Source organism: Oncorhynchus clarkii, chromosome 9 (assembly GCF_045791955.1).
Source record: "Oncorhynchus clarkii lewisi isolate Uvic-CL-2024 chromosome 9, UVic_Ocla_1.0, whole genome shotgun sequence".
NCBI lineage: Eukaryota > Metazoa > Chordata > Actinopteri > Salmoniformes > Salmonidae > Oncorhynchus > Oncorhynchus clarkii.
Window position 1 is genome coordinate 29,500,041 of NC_092155.1, and position 21,361 is coordinate 29,521,401.

A 21,361-nucleotide genomic window follows, 5' to 3' on the forward strand; every position below is an offset into this window, starting at 1 on the left:
AGGGGGGGGGGGTTAAGCCAATAGAGGGGCCTTAGGGAGGCTTAACCTGAATGGAGTTTGGGGTCTAAAGGAAGATTGGTAGAACATGAAATTGGTGGAAACTATTGTAGTTAAATGGTCTGATTGGGGTCTAAGAAGATGTGGGTAGTATTAAATGGCTCGTGTCCAATGGGTTTATAACTATAGAGAGTCGTGTTGACAATCCATAGAGAGAGGGTGAATAGGGCCACAGCGAGGGTTGAGGAGGTAAGATGGAGAGAAGGATAAGGTTTTAGGGCCACAGCGAGGGTTGAGGAGGTAAGAGGGAGAGAAGGATAAGGTTTTAGGGCCACAGCGAGGGTTGAGGAGGTAAGCGGGAGAGAAGGATAAGGTTTTAGGGCGGTGTCGATCCATGTAGGGTCGGCTGGTTTGAAGACAGGGCAGAGAGAGAAGACATTGTATTGCCCATTGTTCTCTGTGCACCCAACCACCCCTTTTCCACTGCAGTGTGTGTGTGTGTGTGTGTGTGTGTGTGTGTGTGTGTGTGTGTGTGTGTGTGTGTGTGTGTGTGTGTGTGTGTGTGTGTGTGTGTGTGTGTGTGTGTGTGTGTGTGTGTGTGTCAGCCTTGTTGCTCTACTCTGCCTCTCTTACCAAAATATATTCTGAGATCACCTCCCCTGCCTTCCAGCCTAGTCACAAACACTGTGGGGGAGAGGAAGAGAGGAAGGCAAAGAGAGATGAATATAGATAGACGAAGGGTGGGAGAGAGAGAAAGGGAGGATAAGGAGAGGGAAGAAAAAAAAGAAGAGCGAGAAAGAAAGGGAGGAGGAAAATGACGAGAAAAAGGAAGAGAGAGTAAGAGAGAGAAAGAGAAAATTGCAGACTGATTCCTGACCTGCCCTCTCGTCCCTCTAGCAGTTCAGCGTCTGGTTGCCATTCTCACTTATCAACACATCCACCCGCCACTTCAGTGTCAGTAACCAAAGCACAACGGTATCAAACTCACACCTCAATTTCAAATCTCCAACACGGCAACCCATGACAAAGCCTCGTCCATAGAAAATGCCTACTCATAAATCAAAACCAAAATGCCTACTCATAATTCAAAACCAAAATGCCTACTCATCATTCAAAACCAAAATGCCTACTCATAATTCAAAACCAAAATGCCTACTCCTAATTCAAAACCAAAATGCCTGCTCATAATTCAAAACCAAAATGCCTGCTCATAATTCAAAACCAAAATGCCTACTCATCATTCAAAACCAAAATGCCTACTCATAATTCAAAACCAAAATGCCTACTCATAATTCAAAACCAAAATGCCTACTCATAATTCAAAACCAAAATGCCTACTCATCATTCAAAACCAAAATGCCTACTCATAATTCAAAACCAAAATGCCTACTTATAATTCAAAACCAAAATGCCTACTCATAATTCAAAACCAAAATGCCTACTCATCATTCAAAACCAAAATGCCTACTCATAATTCAAAACCAAAATGCCTACTCATCATTCAAAACCAAAATGCCTACTCATAATTCAAAACCGAAATTATCTATTTCCATCCTCAACCCTGCCATACTTTCCTTGTTTGACTAGGGATCCAATTCCAGCCTGTTATCTCTCTCTCTCTCTCACTTTCTCTCTCACTTTTTCTCTCTTGCTCTCTCTCTGAAAAAATGCTAAACTGACCCAAGATCAGCGCCTAGGGCAAGGGTGTCAAACACATTTTGACCCAGGGGTCGCATTCGGTCTTCAACGAGGTCCGGATGGGCCGCACTGAAAGTATTTCCTCCCCGTTACAATTTTCATCGTTTTTGGGAATTTTTCGATGCTCCCTGAACTGTCTAGCTGTCATTTCGGTGATTATTAGCAAGTTGGACCCAGTCAAGAAACTGTATGAATGTAGGTCCATTATCATGTCTACACAGTTTCAATTTGGTTTCAGTCCATTTTAAAGTACATTGAGTTAGCTTTCCTACACTTAAAAAAAGAAATACGTTTTTACTCAAAATACCCGCGGGCCGGATTGGACCCCCTTGCTGTTTGGGTAATAAGATGGTTACTGATGCATGATGGGATGCCTGAGAGAGAGAGAAAGAGAGAGAGAGAGAGAGAGACTAAAGAGAGAGAGACTAAAGAGAGAGAGAGAGAGAGAGAGAGAGAGAGAGAGAGAGAGAGAGAGAGAGAGAGAGAGAGAGATTAAATGGAAAAACAGAACAAAGAGTGGGGAAAGAGATAATGTCACGGTGTTTGCAATAAACATGTTGTATATAGAGAGAGACACATATATGGAGGCGGAAAGGGAGGGAGAGAGAGAGAGACAGAAACTCTCATCAGCTAACCCAACCTAGATGCAATCCACACCATGACATCATGTCATTATGGACACACGCATCATTTCCACCACCTCCCAACAGCTCTGTGGAATTCATGACCGTGTCACGAATAGCGTGTCTGACGTTAGCATCTCAATGTGAAGCCGTTCATGTCACCATGGTTATCAAAACGCATAGGTTGCTTACAGGGTGGCGGGATGGATCTCATTTCTACTAATAGAGTACGTGGCTACAATAAACATGGGTGATGTCATGTAAACACTGGGCCGGTGTTCCCTTTCAGACGCCTTGATTAGTTTCACGAAGGTTCGGATGTTCCTAACTGTAGACGTAGTTAGTGTTCCCATGGCCAACCCGCAGCATTATCTGCGCCGTGCGCGCCTAAACTGTAGCTTGTACCAGAGCACCCCCTTGTGCTCAAGTTGTAGCACTGCACTTCCTTTGTCGTCATCTTCGTCTTAATTGGATAAGCTGGCCGAATGGGAATTAGTTTGGACATGCTCTAGGGGACGTTTCAAACAGCAGTGTGTCAGCAGCCTGTGACACCAATACAACTGTACATCCAGGTAATGCCTCTATAAGTACTTTCTTAAAACTTGTCTTTATATATGTGTTTCGTCTGGTTGTGGATATACTTGTGTCTGGGAATGAAGGTTATCGGTGTATTGACGACGAGAAAAAAAAACATCCGTCTCTCATTCGAGAGGAAAGACAAAATGTTTTCTCAACCAACTGTGGATTCTTTTATTTCGCCTTTTCCCATTTGCCCCGTCCTCAGTGTTCTCCGTCTCGCTGTGGATTTCCAAGCTCGTTTCCTCGTGCTCAATGTCATTCCTGACCTTTGTAACTTTGTAACCTTTGACCTCTTGTCCCCTTGCCAGGCTGGGGAGAAACACTACCACCCGTCATGTGCCCGCTGTGCCAGGTGTGAGCAGATGTTTGGAGAGGGAGAGGAGATGTACCTGCAAGGTGGACCAACCTCTCTTCTTCTTCTCTCTGTCTCTCTCACTTTCTCTCCGTCTTTCTCTTCCCTCCCTCTCTCTCTGTTACTCTTGACCCGTCTTCTCTTTCTCTCCCTCTCTCTCTCTTCCTCTCTCTCTCCCTCTCTCTCTCTCTCTCTCTCTCTCTCTCCCTCTCCCTCTTTTCACTCAGAAATGCACCCACGACCCATCCATCAGCATGGAAACGTCCTTCACCAGCTGCCATAAAACCACAGTGCATTTACCCAGTGCTAATGAATTAGATCACAGTGTTAGTGAATCACTGAATGTCCATGGATGAATCACCTCACACAAAACTCAGCCTTATTATTCACCATTCTACGGCCCTCTTTCTTATTTACTGCTCCTGGTGCACTAGAGCTGTTAGCTTGGCTCACATCCGTGATTTACAAGAAACCTGTCTCCATCTCCCCGCGGCTTCCTTTCTGATGGCGCAGGAATTGATTTGCTATGAGTCACACGTGTATATGGGGCCGCGGGGTTGTACTCTTGCTTGCCGAACTCATGCCACTTTGTCGGAGATACCGCGGCTGTGGGGAAAATATTACATTCGAGTGGATGTATCTCACTGTGTTCCTCACTCTCCCTCTTTCGCTCTCTCCCTATTTTTCTCATTCTCTCTTCTGTCCCCTCCCTCTCTCTCTCTCTCTCTCTCTCTCTCTCTCTCTCTCTCCCTCTCTGTGTCTCTCTCTCTCTCCCTCTCGGTCTCTCTCTCTCTCTCTCCTTCTCTCTCTCTCTCTCTCTCTCAGGCAACTCTATCTGGCATCCTCCCTGCAGACAGGCAGCCAGACAGGAGGAGAAGAGTAAGGTGAGTTCTCTCTCTGAGAAAGGATGACCACGCATCACACTGGTTCTCCACACCCAGGCTTCTCTAAAGTTAATCTCGGACACCCCAGTAACGTAATTGCGTCAGATACACAATTAAGTTCTATGGGGGAAAACATGTTGGAAAATATACTAACCAGGCTAGCAAAGTCTACAGCCCTCAATACGGAAACGCTCAGCCAGTTTCGGGCAAGTCCGTGGGCCAAATGTCCCCTCCTGTTACGAAATTGGAAAGATGCGAGCTCCTGCGAAAATTGTGATTTGTCCGAATGATCAGTGACGGAAAACCAGCGTACCGGAACAAAGTCACTCGTTATGTCGTCGCATCCAGCAGTCTGTCGACAGATGCTACTACCATTTAGGTCATGCGCATCTGTCCACAAGAGATTACTCGAAAGTAGCTCCACAGTCGAACTATGGCTAAGTCACAGTATCCAGGAGTCGTACTGATTCAAACCGTACATCACTGTGTGTCTCAAGTCAGGATTCCATCCGTAGAGAAGAAGCAGCCCAACTTGACTGACTGGGACTGTGTTGATCTTGATTACCTGAACAAAGGGCACCTAATAAGCGCACTTACTGTGCAGTAAGTCAATAAGCCCAGGTCCCAGACCAGTACTCTGTCCCCTCCCCAATGTAATACACCTGTTGTTCCCAGAAGCAGGTCCGGATACAGCTCAATGACGTCTCTGAGCGGCAGGTTTGTGATGCATGTGCAGCCCAGATCCCTTTACCCACCTCCAACCTCTGCATGGGCTGCCCTGACCCCTCAACCTTGACCCCCGAACGGCTTCACGCTCAGTAGCTAGCCACGCCCACAGAGCACTTACTGTACCTAGCCCGGGCCCCAGGATACTCACTTCCCCATAATCCCGTTAGGTTGATCATGTGATCCAAACACAGGAAGTGTCTTTACTGTAGTAGTATGGCAATAGCCGAGGTTTGGATCCATTCCATTTCAATTCGGGCGGTGGATTAGGTTGAAATGGAATTTAGACCCGATTTGAACTCTTAACGGCTGAGTAGGTGGTGGTTAAACTTGACACTGATCACTGTAGCCCACCTGAGCTTCACTAATGAACAACACTATTGTGTCTGTCTGGTGTCACAGTATCAGGAGACTGTTTTGGTCACCACTACCACTCCTTTCACCTTGAATGATGCTGCATAGTGTTTTGTGACCAGAGGAGGGGTGAACGTTATCTCGAGTGTTGTTGTTATACTGCTATATGTTAACCTAGGCTCAGAGTTCATCTCGAGTTAGTGGCAGGGTTGTGAAAAATGCTAGTCCCACAGAGAAACTCGCTGAGAGTAGCAATGTGTCGTTTTATGTTCAAGAGAGATACATGTGTTTCTGTCTCTGTCTCTTTCTCTCTCACTTTCAATCCTTTTCAGTGATAATGAGCAGAGTTAACTCCTTGTCGCCCTTGTTCCAGGTGACCAGGACCTCCTCTGAGAGCATCACCTCTGTCCCAGCCTCCAGTGCGTCTGGCTCTCCCAGCAGGGTCATCTACGTAAGTGCCACCTCATCTCACCACTAGAGGGCGTCACAGGACAACAGCAGGTCACTAACCCGGGGTCCTGGAGCGCAACAGTGTGTATCACAGAAGGCTGGTGAGGGGAGGACGGCTCAAGATAATGGCTGGAGCAGAGCAAATGGAATGGCATCAAATGCATGGGGAACGCATGTGTTTGATGTACTTGATACCATTCCACCTATTCTGCTCCAGCCATTACCACGAGCCTGTCCTCCCCAATTAAGGTGCCACCAACCTCCTGTGGTGTGTATGCAGGTTTTTATTTTATTTTTTATTTCTAGCCCAGCGTTAACACTCCTGATTCAATGACATAATATCGAGATGAATAGTTGATTAGTTGAATCACGTGTGTTAGTGATGGTCTGGAGCAAAAGCCTGCCCGGTCCTGTAGGTCTCCAGTACCAAGGTTGTCCACTGTGATCAAGTCAACAGCAAAAAATATGAGGCCCTTTTTACATCTGCAGTTGTCACAAAGTGTTTTATAGATAGCCAGCATAATACCCCAAAGAGCAAGCAATGCAATCAACTGATTGATTGATCGTCGACTGTGCTAAGTCGACGACAGTATTTCAACTGTGCTCGAGTGAATTGCCTATACCATTATATTTCCCATGACCAAAGTGGTTGATGTTAAAAAATACTGAGCTGGCGTGTTTCTCTGTGTCCCAGGCCAAACTAGGAGATGAGATGCTGGACTACAAGGACCTTGCTGCTCTGCCAAAGATCAAGGCGATCTACAACATCGACCGGCCAGACATGCTCTCCTACGCTCCTTATGTCAGCTACCCCTCAGAGGAACGACACTACGGAGATGTAAGGGGGGGACACGGGGAGGGAGCAAGGGAGCTGCGTTCTCTTTTTCTTTCTCTTTCTCTCTCTCCATAAGCCAACCACTGAACTGACCTTTATCCGTCAGTCTCGTGTAGCCTGACGCAGAAAATGTATCCCTCCTTCCTGTTTTGAAGGAAACTCATTCCCTCCGTTGAATCATAGCTCTCTCTCAGCCTAGTTGGCTAAAATGTCTTAAGTTGGAGCAAAAAGACGATTTTGTCATACATTCAAAACGGTATTAATTAGTAGTGTTTTGCTCCTTCCCTCAACATTTCCACAACTGTAGACGTTGGGAGGGGTATATAGCAAGTAAGCAAGTCATACTCGTTAAACCCAACGCCAAGTCATGCCTACAATCATGTTTGTTCGGTTAACTCATGTTACCTCAGATGATACAGTGCCTTGCGAAAGTATTCGGCCCCCTTGAACCTTGCGACCTTTTGCACATTTCAGGCTTCAAACATAAAGATATAAAACTGTATTTTTTTGTGAAGAATCAACAACAAGTGGGACACAATCATGAAGTGGAACGACATTTATTGGATATTTCAAACTTTTTTAACAAATCAAAAACTGAAAAATTGGGCGTGCAAAATTATTCAGCCCCTTTACTTTCAGTGCAGCAAACTCTCTCCAGAAGTTCAGTGAGGATCTCTGAATGATCCAATGTTGACCTAAATGACTAATGATGATAAATACAATCCACCTGTGTGTAATCAAGTCTCCGTATAAATGCACCTGCACTGTGATAGTCTCAGAGGTCCGTTAAAAGCGCAGAGAGCATCATGAAGAACAAGGAACACACCAGGCAGGTCCGAGATACTGTTGTGAAGAAGTTTAAAGCCAGATTTGGATACAAAAAGATTTCCCAAGCTTTAAACATCCCAAAGAGCACTGTGCAAGCGATAATATTGAAATGGAAGGAGTATCAGACCACTGCAAATCTACCAAGACCTGGCCGTCCCTCTAAACTTTCAGCTCATACAAGGAGAAGACTGATCAGAGATGCAGCCAAGAGGCCCATGATCACTCTGGATGAACTGCAGAGATCTACAGCTGAGGTGGGAGACTCTGTCCATAGGACAACAATCAGTCATATATTGCACAAATCTGGCCTTTATGGAAGAGTGGCAAGAAGAAAGCCATTTCTTAAAGATATCCATAAAAAGTGTCGTTTAAAGTTTGCCACAAGCCACCTGGGAGACACACCAAACATGTGGAAGAAGGTGCTCTGGTCAGATGAAACCAAAATTGAACTTTTTGGCAACAATGCAAGACGTTATGTTTGGCGTAAAAGCAACACAGCTCATCACCCTGAACACACCATCCCCACTGTCAAACATGGTGGTGGCAGCATCATGGTTTGGGCCTGCTTTTCTTCAGCAGGGACAGGGAAGATGGTTAAAATTGATGGGAAGATGGATGGAGCCAAATACAGGACCATTCTGTAAGAAAACCTGATGGAGTCTGCAAGACCTGAGACTGGGACGGAGATTTGTCTTCCAAAAAGACAATGATCCAAAACATAAAGCAAAATCTGCAATGGAATGGTTCAAAAATAAACATATCCAGGTGTTAGAATGGCCAAGTCAAAGTCCAGACCTGAATCCAATCGAGAATCTGTGGAAAGAACTGAAAACTGCTGTTCACAAATGCTCTCCATCCAACCTCACTGAGCTCGAGCTGTTTTGCAAGGAGGAATGGGAAAAAATGTCAGTCTCTCGATGTGCAAAACTGATAGAGACATACCCCAAGCGACTTACAGCTGTAATCGCAGCAAAAGGTGGCGCTACAAAGTATTAACTTAAGGGCGCTGAATAATTTTGCACGCCCAATTTTTCAGTGTTTGATTTGTTAAAAAAGTTTGAAATATCCAATAAATGTCGTTCCACTTCATGATTGTGTCCCACTTGTTGTTGATTCTTCACAAAAAAATACAGTTTTATATCTTTATGTTTGAAGCCTGAAATGTGGCAAAAGGTCGCAAAGTTCAAGGGGGCCGAATACTTTCGCAAGGCACTGTATGAGTTCATTTGACTGAAATCAAATCGGATTGTGTTCATGCATCGCAAACAACAGGTGTAGACTAAAAGTGAAATGCTTACTTACGGGCCCTCCCCAACAATGCAGAGGGAAAGAGAATAGAGAAGAAGTATAAAAAGTAAATAAAAGTCAAAATAAATAGACAGTAAGTGACGATAACTTGGCAATATACAGGTGGTACCAGTACAGAGGTGGAGAGCTTTTTGAGGATCTGAGGGCCCATGCCAAATCTTTTACTTGTCTGCTTCTGTCTTCCCCTCTTTATTTGTAGTCACCCCAGTTGCTCCAACAGAGGTCAAATACCACAGCCTGGACCTCATACTGAGCTCTACCCGGACATGACTCATTTCAATGTTTCCCCATAACATTGTTTTATGTTTCCTCTCAAATTTTATTGATGGCTGTGTGTTAGAATTGAAGTGTGCGTGCCTGTGTGCGTGCCTGTGTGCGTGCCTGTGTGCGTGCGTTGACGCGAAAGGGTGGTTTTCATGGACATTCGCACACTCTACAGTGATTGATCCCGATCATCAAAATAACATCAGCGAATCCCCCATAATCTGACGTGGAACACACATTCCTATGATTCCGTGGTATTGCAACCCACCGCGACGGCAGAGGGCGTGAACGTTCCCGCAAACCTTCCGTGTTCGGTATTTGGCTTGTGTCCGTGACGTCCTCAGTTGCCCTCCTTGTGTGACGTCGTGATGACGTAACTTCCTGTCCTGGTTTCCAGGGCGACGGAGAGAAGTCTCCCCGTCAGAGGAGGCCCTCTAGCCCCAGCTCCAACAGCTCCCAGGGGAGGTATGGAGGGTACACCCCGTCCCGCTCCCCCCAGAACTACAGTAGGCCAGGTAGGTACCCCCCCCTCACCCCTCACCCCTCACCCCTCACCTCCAGCGAGCAGCAGTTCAACAAAAAAAAGAGCACATAGTAAAATGTTTGTACATTTGACATATAGAATGTTTGTACATTTGACATATAGAATGTTTGTACATTTGACATATAGAATGTTTGTACATTTGACATATAGAATGTTTGTACATTTGACATATAGAATGTTTGTACATTTGACATATAGAATGTTTGTACATTTGACATATAGAATGTTTGTACATTTGACATATAGAATGTTTGTACATTTGACATATAGAATGTTTGTACATTTGACATATAGAATGTTTGTACATTTGACATATAGAATGTTTGTACATTTGACATATAGAATGTTTGTACATTTGTCATATAGAATGTTTGTACATTTGACATATAGAACGACGTATAGAGTTGACATATCGGAAAGTAGAACATAGTATTTTGCTGTTATCCGTATATTATATGTTATTATAATAGAATAATATGTACAGTTGTAGTCATTAATATAGCATTTGCATATAGTGCATGACAGGGTTGGGATCCGTTCCATTTCAATTCCAGTCAATTCAGGAAGTACATGGACGTTCGAATTGGAATGTGGTTTACTTCCTGAATTGACTGGAATTTAAACTGACCCCAACCCTGGTGTATAATGTAATATTTATGTGCATCATATTCCAAAATGTGCCCCCTCATTTAAGTCTCGTCTTGATTTGTCACGCTCATTCTATTACTTTAGAGAGCACGTGTTTTTCCAAGATGCTGTTCTTTTTTTTTTCCCTTGCAGAATTTTCTAACATTTCATCAATATTCATTCCATTGCTTCTCTTTGAATGAGGTGGTTATGCCATCACTTTTTTACATGGGATTACCACAGAATCTGTACTGTATTTGTCTATTGGGTATGGGACAGTACTATGGACAGCGTCCTCTTTGCTCTAAAAACCATCTTGTCCTTCTACACCATCTTCCCCTACAGAGGATCTTTATATGGCCAGTAAAGCAATGGGTAATAGATACAATGGCCAGCCCCTGGACTCCAGCTCCCTCCCCCGCCCCTCGGCCTACACGGGGGGTCCTAAGTACCTCTCTCCCTTGGCTAGGGACTTCTCTTCCCTCCCCATGCACTACTCAGAGGGCCTACCCCCCAAGTACCCTGGGGCGCTGCAAATGCCTGGGGGGATGACAGTGCCTGGCAGAATCTCTCCCAGGGGCAGAGTCTCTCCTGGAGGCAGAAACTCTCCTCTGCCCCTTAACCCTACCACCCTGGCCATGCTCCAGCAGCACAACTATGTGCCCTACTTCAGAGGTAGCTAGTCCTCCCCTGGTCCCTAGCGCGCTGTCCTGGACCCATGGGGCCGCCGGTGTGGAGTGCAGTGTCAGCTTTAGACTTGATCCCGGCTCTGCAGTGATAACACTGCACGTCCCCCATCCCCGGCTGTGTACAAACTCTAAACTAATCGATAGTTAAATTAACAATGGCACCCAACGAGTCCCACAATGACTGTTTTAGACCTATCGGTATTACATTTCTGTGTGCTGTGTTTCCCACAATATCTGCATGGTTTCTGCTGTTGTTGTTTTTGACAGTTTTACATAGAATAATATTGTTTCTCTAATGTCAGCACCGCCACAAACCCCCATCAGAGTTACCATAAGCACCATTTTTCTACACAATTCTTCAGCACACAAGTGGGGTTCAATTGTACCCCTTTGCCTATGCGAGTATTCCCCTACCCACACAGGTGTGACGTGTCAAACCACCTCCCTGTGCTTCGTCTCCCCCCTCTCCCCCTCCTTCACCCCCCTAGGCCTCAAACAGGACCCCCTACTACCACCTGAATCTAAACCTAAGACGTCCCTGCATCTCAATTTACCTCCTCACAGTCACGGTAACGCACCAGATCCCCCTGGTCTCTATCGCTCTGTTTCTCTTTCTCTTAGCGTAATACTGGATTTTCTTGGTGTGCATCAAGGTTGTGTGTTGGGACCCCTTAAGTTTGTTTTTGCTTGCCCTTTCTATTGTCTGTGGACGATCTTATTTTTTGTCTTCGGGTTGTCTTAGTCTTGTTGTTGTGCATGAGAACCGACTGTAATTGTGGATATTTTCGATATACTGTTTGTATTTCAGTTATACTTGACATGGGAATATATTGATATTGGGGGAGAAGATGGCAGATTACTTCCTTATTTTATGTTTCTATGTTTGGTGGGATGTAAGTGTTGTACTTGTAACCTCAACTGTTGGCTTGCCCTTAACTTGAAATGGATTGCCTGTTAGTGTTTATGTTGTTGTTGGTATTTTGGGAACCATGCCTTGCCTTAGAGTTGACTGTTGTTATTCAGTGTGTTTCAGCCCTTTAAACCTTCGGTGTCCGATGGTGATTTTGTATGGAGTGAGTGGGAGAAACTGCAGGTGGTTGGTTTCATGGTTGTGGGAGGGTTGCTGACAGGGAGATATAAGTTTGGGGGTATACGGTATTATAGTTAAATATGTCGGTCTGCGGTCTAGTTTGGAACGAACATGATAAGTCACAGTATCTGCGAACAATGAATAAATGTGTTTGACCGAAGTCAACTCGACCAAAACCTTGACAAGTGTGGGAGTAGGCCTACTTTTTTTAAAATCACGAGTCACCTCCAGTTTCCCTCGGGGAAGAGATAAGAAAAAGCGATCACTCAGCTGCATTGCTTCTCCTAAGCCTCAAAGTCAGCCAAACCACCAAGGCCTCCTTAGATACCCATCAGCTCTTTTTTTTACTGTTATCCAGATTTACGGGTTTTATCACTGGAGACACACCATGATACTCGTCTCAATGACGGGCTGACTTATGCCCCAGGACTTGAAGGGATTGTGACTCATTGGGTCACTGGAGATAACTCACGCCTCATGAGTTAGGAAGAGGGAGAGAGTAAAAGAGGGTGGAAGAGAGGGGGAAACCAGAGGTAGAGAGTCATTACATGGAATTGGGGGTTGGAAGAGGGTCACTTTTTGGGGCTGATAAGAATTTGAGGTTGAACTCCCCCCGTAAAGAAGTTGGAGGGGGAAAGAGCCTTGAGAAGGAGTGAAAGAAAGTAGGAAAGAGAGATAGAGAGAGATGAGGTTTGACCGGAGCGTTAGTACTGTAAATCAGAACTCCGCGGGCCAGGCTTCGGTGGTTTTTCCATGAAAGGCGGAGAGATGGAAAGTAAAAGTTCTCAGCGAGCCAAGATGAAAGAGAGGACTGGAGGAATGAGGGAATGAAAGGGAGGAGAGGAGTGGTGGAGTGACGGTGCCGTAATTTAGGGTCTGGTTGCCAGTCGCAGTGGCACGTCGTTCTGCGCACAAAAACACACACGTGCGCACACACACGCACTGACTCACACACACTGGGCTGGTTGCCTCTTCAGGCTCAAGCGGTTCCTAACATAGCGTGAAAAGAGAGTTTGTTTCTATGCTCTGGTTTTGGGTTTAATGAACTCTCAGGTTCCCTCAGGAGTCTAGTTTAAATGATTGTGTTTGTGGATAACTATCCCTCACACGTACACAAGTGGCTTAGCTGTTTGGTTTCAACACGGTGCTAGAGGCAGGAAGTTTAACCAGAGATTAAGAGGTCATTGAATTGAATTGAATTTTGAAGAGCGAGTGGAAGACAAATGCGATGGAGACAGTAAAAGAGAGGAAAAGATATGAGTCAGAGGGATAAGGCAATGACAGAAAGAAAATCCACTCGATGAATTGATGTAAATGATGCAATGACAACTGCATCCAATGTAAGAGTTATTATCAGCACATGAGGATTAGTCCTTGAATGAGGAATTGCTACCACTTGTTAGTAGATTCTTATTCTGAGATATGCTACGTCGCTCTATGATGTCACTGAGGGTCATACCTAAAAAAAACAGTACACCCCCCCCCCCACCCCCCCACCTCTCCTCGGGCTCAGTGTCCTGCCTTAGCTCCAGATTTGTGGAGGTGCTGCCCTGCAAATAAACTGAGGTCTGCACTAATGCCAGTTTGTGTGTGTGTCCGTGTGTGTGTAGACATGCGTGTGCATGACTGTATGTGTACGTGTGTGTGTGTGTGTGTGTGTGTGTGTGTGTGTGTGTGTGTGTACGTCTGCATCTGCGTGTGTTTGTGTGTACACGTGTGTGTCTGTGCTTGTGTGTGTGTGTGTGTGTGTGTGTGTGTGTGTGTGCATGTGTGTTTCTGTCAGAATGACCTCATCCTCTTGCATCCCAACGGCTTCGCTCTTGCCTTCTGTACCTCCCACAAAGGCGAGAGAGGCGCGTGTGCTCAATCAAATGAACAATCTCTCTCCTCTTTTTTCCCTCCTCCTCTTTCTTGTCTTTCTTTCCCCTCACCCTCTGTTCTTTTCAACTCTCTTATGTAGATGTTTATTAGTTATGGCCTGTAAGGTGTCAGTGACTTAATCACCCAGCCTGCGTGACACAATGCATTGTGATGGACTGTGGTCATAATTACAGTCGCGCACACTTTCAGTTGAAAGTGGAAACACATTGACGTTGTCCCATTTCAGCTTGCGCCGGTGTCCTCAATGCATTGCCATTAACTGGTAAAGCCTTTAACCAACCTATATATATATATATATTTTTTTTTATATATATTTTTTTTTCTGTTAGCAATCTGCCTTAATAAGATGCTCATAGCCTTCATTCATCTTTTATGATATCGACATGAGCCAAGTACCAATAGCAAGGGCCTAGAGTTTTTCCTGGTCTGGATAAATGGTCACGAAAAACCTATGGCCCTATCAGTAACCAGTGGTTGGGTTATCAAGTCAGTTGATAATTGTAATGAATAAAGTTGGTTCCGCTTCATAGTTAAAGCTGTGACCAGTAAGCACAACAGCATGACTCTTTGCTCCTCTCTTTGCCCCCCTTTTTTCGTCCACGGCTCTTGCTCTCCCCTGTCCCTCCCCATCCCTCCTTTCCCCATTGGAGGTAGTGAAAGTGGTCGGAGTACACCCAGTTTGTCCACCTATTCCGACGGCAAATCTCCCTCCTCCACCTATGTGGCTGCTCCCAGGCATTTCCACGTACCAGGTAGGTTCTCCACTTCGCTTTGACCTCTCACCTTTGACCCCGTGGCCCTTGATCCCCTCAACACGACCTCTCTCTCTATTGCACCATGCCCGTCTGCCTGCTCTCTTGTCTGTCCAGGTCTGTCTAGGCAACAGATCTAAGTAGGTGGATGGACATTATACAATAACAGTATATCAGATGTCTGGGATTAACCCTTTTCTGTTCTCCTTGCCTTCTTGTGTTACTGTTTTATCCATGTCAAAGGGTTTCTTTCGCACCTATCCTGTCCATTTGATTTCCCTGACTCCTTTCCCTTGCTCTATCTAAATGTATCTTTCTCTCTCTCTTTATCTCTCTCCTCTTTCTTTATCCCGTGTTGGGATCCTGTCCTATACAATATGTTGAGGTCTGTCTAAATGTTTCTTCAGTTTCACAGGTAAAAGTGAGATTCGTTAGATTCCACTTTCACAGACATGTTGGATCAACATTATCATATGCTCTTATAATGCAACCACGTTGTAACTGCTGCACTCAAAGCGATTTTTTTATGACGTCACGAGCAATGGCTGACATAGAACCGGACTGCATGGGCAGCGCCACTGAGAAGGGTCATCACTTCCTATGGGTTAAGGAAGGATCACATCATTCTATCCAGGTCATCAGGAGGGATCAGCCAATAAATTACACTCGTGAGAACCAGACCTGTGTTCAAATACATGTGTATTTGTTATTTAAATATGTACTTTGTATTTTGGTGTTTTCAAGTAATGTGGCCAATATCAACAACTGCTTATTTTCAAATAACTTATATAATTATATAATATTTTCAGATACTTATTTCCAAATACATTCTTTAAAATACTCCTAGAACCTGGGTTCAAATGCATGGGAATATTTATTTGTATTTGAAAAAATTCTTCAAATGTACATGCCAATACTTTCCAAGTGTATTTCCAATACATTCCAGTATTCAACCACTTGTCTTTTCAAATAAACAATATCTGAATACTTACTTCGAAATGTATGTGATAGTAATTGAGATATTTGAAATAGTATTTGTACTAGGGATGGTAATTTGAAATAATTTGACTATTTGAATAATATCATGACATTTTTTGGGATATCCGAATACTCGATAGTCCCTCCCAGAAGTGTAATTGCTCTCGACTCTCGACATATCAGAACGACGCAAAGCACATGGCTGTCACGAACGTGGTCAGGGAAATGACCGGACCAAGGTGCAGCGTGGTGAGTGTACATTTTCCTTTATTTAGAAAGTCACCAACAAAACAAGAAACACCAAAAAATAAATTATAATAAAAACCTGACCGTGCAGCTTCCTAGGGCTATACAGGCCACTAACAAAGTCAACTACCCACAACTACGGTGGCAAAACAGGCTGCCTAAGTATGATTCCCAATCAGAGACAACGATAGACAGCTGCATCTGATTGGGAACCACACTCGGCCAAACACACAGAAATACAAAACATAGAATGCCCACCCCACATCACACTCTGACCTAACCAAATAGAGAACTAAAACGTCTCTCTAAGGTCAGGGCGTGACAATGGCAAAGGTAAACACCGGACAGGGTGCTTTTTCTCTGGTAATTTCTCTGGTAAATTGTCAGAAAAAGCAAAAGAGTAGTCAAATTTTCGCCATTATAGAACTGATTCTGTTAGAACATGTATCTGTTTCAGGAGGTCTTGTGGAAACTCTGTTAGGTGAGTGCCTGTCATTTCTATTTGAAGTGAGGAAAACAGCGTATCGATGTCAGGGCAACATGAAGGGTTTAATACACAGCAGTATATCCTTGTAGGTAAAAACTTCACAAAGGATCATTTAATTTAGACAAAGCTTTCTCATTGATAAATTAGGCCTGCATTCCCACTTACTCAAGTAATCGAATACTAACGTCGGTTCGGATATTCAATCAACAGTGCCCATCCCTAATTTGAACCAAGGTCTGGTTAGCAAACATTCCATAACTGCAGGTAGCAGTAAATCACCAACATTGGCTTTATACCGGCTCAAACAACACCCTCCAGGTGGCAGTATGCACCCTTTCCGTTTGTTTCCCAACTCATAGAACTAGTAGAAGAAGATATTGACTACTTTAAAAAATGGAGCGCCTGCTGTCACAGACGCCGTAATGGGACAGCGATTTGAGAAGTCGTAACTTAGGTCTATGACCCCGCATCATATTCTGTCCACCACCCTTTGATGAGTGTTAACCGTTTGCAGCACATTGCAATGGACACAACGTTGACTTTTCTAGTGAAAAGACCCCTTTTTTTTTGGATTCATCGTCATTATTTCCATTCACTATCACAGTGTCAGTCACCCACGTGGAAAAGTCCCCGTACTTGGATGGAGTTGACGTAAATAAATGAACAAAGCAAAGTGATGATCTACTTAATGTGTTTTGTAACCATCGTATGGATTTTATATGTGTATTACTCCCTGGCAGAAAGGGACCCACACATGTTGTATTTCATGAGCAGAGTGCAGTTAATGTATTGTTGCTAGCTAACACAATGGTGTTTGGGTCCTGTGAACGCTAAACGGATTGGATCAGCTTAGGACAGACATACTGTGTCAATTATTGTGTAAAAAAATGTTTTTTAGAGAGTCACTCGCACAATTGTTTAATTGAATTAGTTGAATTTAGTCATTTGCCCTTTTATTTGTTATTTGATATGCGTATTTGTTTATTTGGTCTATAAGCAGTAATGAACGATGGGTTGTAGTAAGGGAGAAATATATGATGGTTTCTATTACCGATGACTTTTGGAAAACTCAAATAAATGTATTGTTGGATACAACATCGATCAACAATTACCATTGTTCTGGGGATGCCCAACCGAGTGTCTGCTTCACATTACAATAGGACTGGATCAAAATTACATGTTTTTGTGTGTGTTGCATGAACAGTGACAGCAAGTGATGATTTATTGGCGAAAATACCCTGTCTTGCCAGTTCTAATAAAAATATAATATGTTTTGCATTGGATCAACCATAAAGAATGCTGCCCCATATCCTACTGCTGCTTCTCAGACTATTCCATCCCTCAATAACTGCTAACTCATGCTTCTCTCTCTCTCTCTCTCTCTCTCTCTCTCTCTCTCTCTCCCCTTTTCTATTTCTCTCATCCTGGGCTTCTTTCATTTCTCTCTGCCTCTCCTCCTCTCATCTTCAGAGACTAAGGTCAAGATAGATAATATCTATAGGAAACCCCCTATCTACAAGCAGCATGGTACAGTCATCTCTTCTCCTTTACTTCCTGGTGTAACTTCCTGGTCTGGTCTCTGCACGATGTGTTGCGTGTCGCCTGTCCCATACGCTCCGGGTAGAAGTTGCCCGTGGGCACAGCCATAGGATCAGCTTTCCTGTCCGCGATCCTAACTCTTACCATTAGGCGGGAAAGCATTGAACCGACCTAAGATCAGTGGCTATAGGGCAACTTCCTCCTACTCACGTCCTTCTCGCCGTGGCCCATTGTTTTCAAGCGACTTTGACCCATCTCCCGTCTTTTTCTATTGGAAAGGCGTCGGAAACTCAGGCAACAGAGTACGACAGAGTCCCCATTTACCTTTGAGTGCCTTGTTACTGCAACTGCAGAGGGTGGAGGTTTTACAGTCAAATGGGTCTTATCTCAGATGTGTCACCCAGGCATCTGAAATAGTGACTTTCCATAACACACCCAAGGTTATGAACCTTTTTGTCCCCCAGTGTTCTTTGTAGCCACATACGGTTTTGAGAATGACACAAATATTAATTTCCACCAAGTTTGCTGCTTCAGTGTCTTTAGATATTTTTGTCAAATGTTACTATGGAATACTGAAGTATATTTACAAGCATTTCATGTGTCAATGGCTCATTCAAGTGTCAAATGCTTTTATTGACAATTACATGAAGTTGATGCAAAGAGTCAATATTTGCAGTGTTGACCCTTCTTTTTCAAGACCTCTTCAATCCGCCCTGGCATGCTGTCAATTAACTTCTGGGCCACATCCTGACTGATGGCAGCCCATTATTGCATAATCAATGCTTGGAGTTTGTCAGAATTTTTGTGTTTGTGTTTGTCCACCCGCCTCTTGAGGATTGACCACAAGTTCTCAATGGGATTAAGGTCTGGGGAGTTTCCTGGCCATGTACCAAAATATTGATGTTTTGTTCCCCGAGCCACTTAGTTATCACTTTTGCCTTATGGCAATGTGCTCCATCATGCTGGAGAAGGCATTGTTCATCACCAAACTGTTCCTGGATGGTTGGGAGAAGTTGCTCTCGGAGGATGTGTTGGTACCATTCTTTATTCATGGCTGTGTTCTTAGGCAAAATTGTGAGTGAGCCCACTCCCTTGGCTGAGAAGCAACCCCACATATGAATGGTTTAAGGATGCTTTACTGTTGGCATGACACAGGACTGATGGTAGCGCTCACCTTGTCTTCTCCGGACAAGCTTTTTCCAGATGCCCCGAACAATCGGAAAGGGGATTCATCAGAGAAAATGACTTTACCCTTGTCCTCAGCAGTCCAATCCCTGTACCTTTTGCAGAATATCAGTCTGTCCCTGATGTTTTTCCCGGAGAGAAGTGACTTCTTTGCTGCCCTTCATGACACCAGGCCATCCTCCAAAAGTCTTTGCCTCACTGTGCGTGCAGATGCACTCACACCTGCCTGCTGCCTTTCCTGAGCAAGCTCTGTACTGGTGGTGCCCTGATCTCGCAGCTGAATCAACTTTAGGAGACGGTTCTGGCGCTTGCTGGACTTTCTTGGGTGCCCTGAAGCCTTCTTCACAAGAATTGAACCGCTCTCCTTGAAGTTCTTGATGATCCGATAAATGGGTGATTTAGGTGCAATCTTACTGGCAGCAATATCCTTGCCTGTGAAGCTCTTTTTGTGCAAAGCAATGATGACGGCACGTGTTTCCTTGCAGGTAAACATGGTTGACAGGGGAAGAACAATGATTCTAAGCACCACCCTCCTTTTGAAGCTTCCAGTCTGTGATTCGAACTCAATCAGCATGACAGAGTGATCTCCAGCCTTGTCCTCGTCAACACTCACACCTGTGTTAACGAGCGAATCACTGACATGATGTCAGCTGGTCCTTTTGTGGCAGGGCTGAAATGCAGTGGAAATGTTTTTGGGGGGATTCAGTTCATTTGCATGGCAAAGAGGGACTTTGCAATTAACTGCAATTCATCTGCTCACTATTCGTAACATTCTGGAGTATATGCAAATTGCCACCATACAAACTGAGGCAGCAGACTTTGTGAAAATAAATATTTGTGTCATTCTCAAATCTTTTGGCCACGACTGTACTGTAGAATTCTTTTGTGGAGAATGTGTCCGTACAGTACACTGCAAAATCATTGTTGCCTGAGTCAAAAGTCCAACATGGAAAACACAAGTGGCCGTATTGCACCTTTTAATTATCACTTTTTATTTCTCACACCTCCCTGATTGTGTTAGTGTCTGCTCATCCCGTCCATGCCTGCCCATATTCATCTCAGTAGCTCATTGGTCCTAGTAGTACATGTGACCTGATCACGTTGTTGTGTGTCCATTGGGATTGGTCGAGGATATGAATCACTTGGTGTTGTGGTGCTGATGGTGTCTTGGTCACTTTTTTTGTTCCACTTATAACCCTTTGTGTATTTGTCACCTTTTAAATGTTGTGTTTTTTTCCGGATCTTTCTCCTTTCTTGTATGTGTGCGAATGTATTTCAAATAGAGGACCAAAATGCCGTCAAAATAAATGAATGCATGTGCTGTATAATGCCTTATCTTCTGTGTCATACGACGGAGGATTATTCTACAGGCCGATACAATCTACAATATATATGAAATATGACAACAGCATATTTCTCACAATTTACGAGTTAACAGTCTTCAGTTTAGATTGTGTATATTCTAACAGACATATGCTTATGATCAATAGAACGCACCAGAAAATACACCATTTCACTAACTCTTCCTACGAAATAGGCCTGCTTTCTAAATTATAAACTGGGCACTGAGCATACTATATAGCAACATTTAAATACAAACTATACACTGTGATAGTTAGTTACACAACGGTACCGTCACTAGGGTTGTTGCTGTTGACTGTGTCACTGTTGTTTTAAAGCAGTAGGTGTTGCATGGCCCATTTGGAGATCCTCGACGGGCTTGTCTCGTGATGATGATGTCACAGAGTCCAGTTGATTTATTATAGGATGGAGTCTGTGCAGCATACTGTACTGTAGCTGGTAAATAGCTGTACAGTGGCAAGAAAAAGTATGTGAACCCTTTGGAAATACCTGGATTTCGGCATGAATTGGTCATACAATTTGATCTGCTCTTCATCTAGGTCACAACAATAGACAAACACAGTCTGCTTAAATGAATCACACGTAAAAAATTATGCGTTTTCGTGTCTTTATTGAACACATTGTGTAAAGATTCACAGTGCAAGTTAGAAAAAGTATGTGAACCCTTGGATTTAATAACTGGTTGACCCTCCTTTGGCAGCAATAACCTCAACCAAACATTTTCTGTAGTTGTGGATCAGATCTGCACAATGGTCAGGAGGACTTTTGGACCATTCCTCTTTACAAATCTGTTTCAGTTCAGCAATATTCTTGGAGTGTCTGGTGTGACCTGCTCTCTCGAGGTCATGCCACAACATCTCAATCGGGTTGAGGTTAGGACTCTGACTGGGCCACTCCAGAAGGCGTACTTTCTTCTGCTGAAGCCATTCTGTTGTTGATTTGGTTCGTTTTCCTGTTGCATCACGCAATTTCCTTTGAGCTTCAATTGGGGGACAGCTAGCCTAACATTCTCCTGAAAAATGTTTTGGTGAACTTGGAAATTCATTTTTCTGTCAATGATAGCGATCTGTCCAGGCCCTGAGG

At 44.0% G+C, this 21,361-nt stretch overlaps 1 protein-coding gene across 4 annotated transcripts in view; it reads left to right on the forward strand.

The window, feature by feature from the left end:
• Positions 1 to 21,361, forward strand: part of LOC139416194 (actin-binding LIM protein 2-like) — a 110,544-nt gene that overhangs the window by 72,696 nt on the left and 16,487 nt on the right. The window contains exons 7-15 of one of the 4 annotated variants that reach the window (XM_071164576.1): positions 3,206 to 3,293; positions 4,075 to 4,133; positions 4,809 to 4,850; positions 5,587 to 5,664; positions 6,358 to 6,501; positions 9,296 to 9,413; positions 10,415 to 10,744; positions 14,380 to 14,481; positions 17,663 to 20,241. In XM_071164576.1, coding sequence (XP_071020677.1) covers positions 3,206 to 3,293; positions 4,075 to 4,133; positions 4,809 to 4,850; positions 5,587 to 5,664; positions 6,358 to 6,501; positions 9,296 to 9,413; positions 10,415 to 10,744; positions 14,380 to 14,481; positions 17,663 to 17,841 — 1,140 coding nt within the window. In that variant the 3' untranslated portion in view covers positions 17,842 to 20,241. Of the gene's footprint in view, positions 1 to 3,205; positions 3,294 to 4,074; positions 4,134 to 4,808; positions 4,851 to 5,586; positions 5,665 to 6,357; positions 6,502 to 9,295; positions 9,414 to 10,414; positions 10,745 to 14,379; positions 14,482 to 17,662; positions 20,242 to 21,361 lie in introns of those variants that run through there. The other 3 variants (XM_071164575.1, XM_071164578.1, XM_071164577.1) reach the window with 3 other exon arrangements.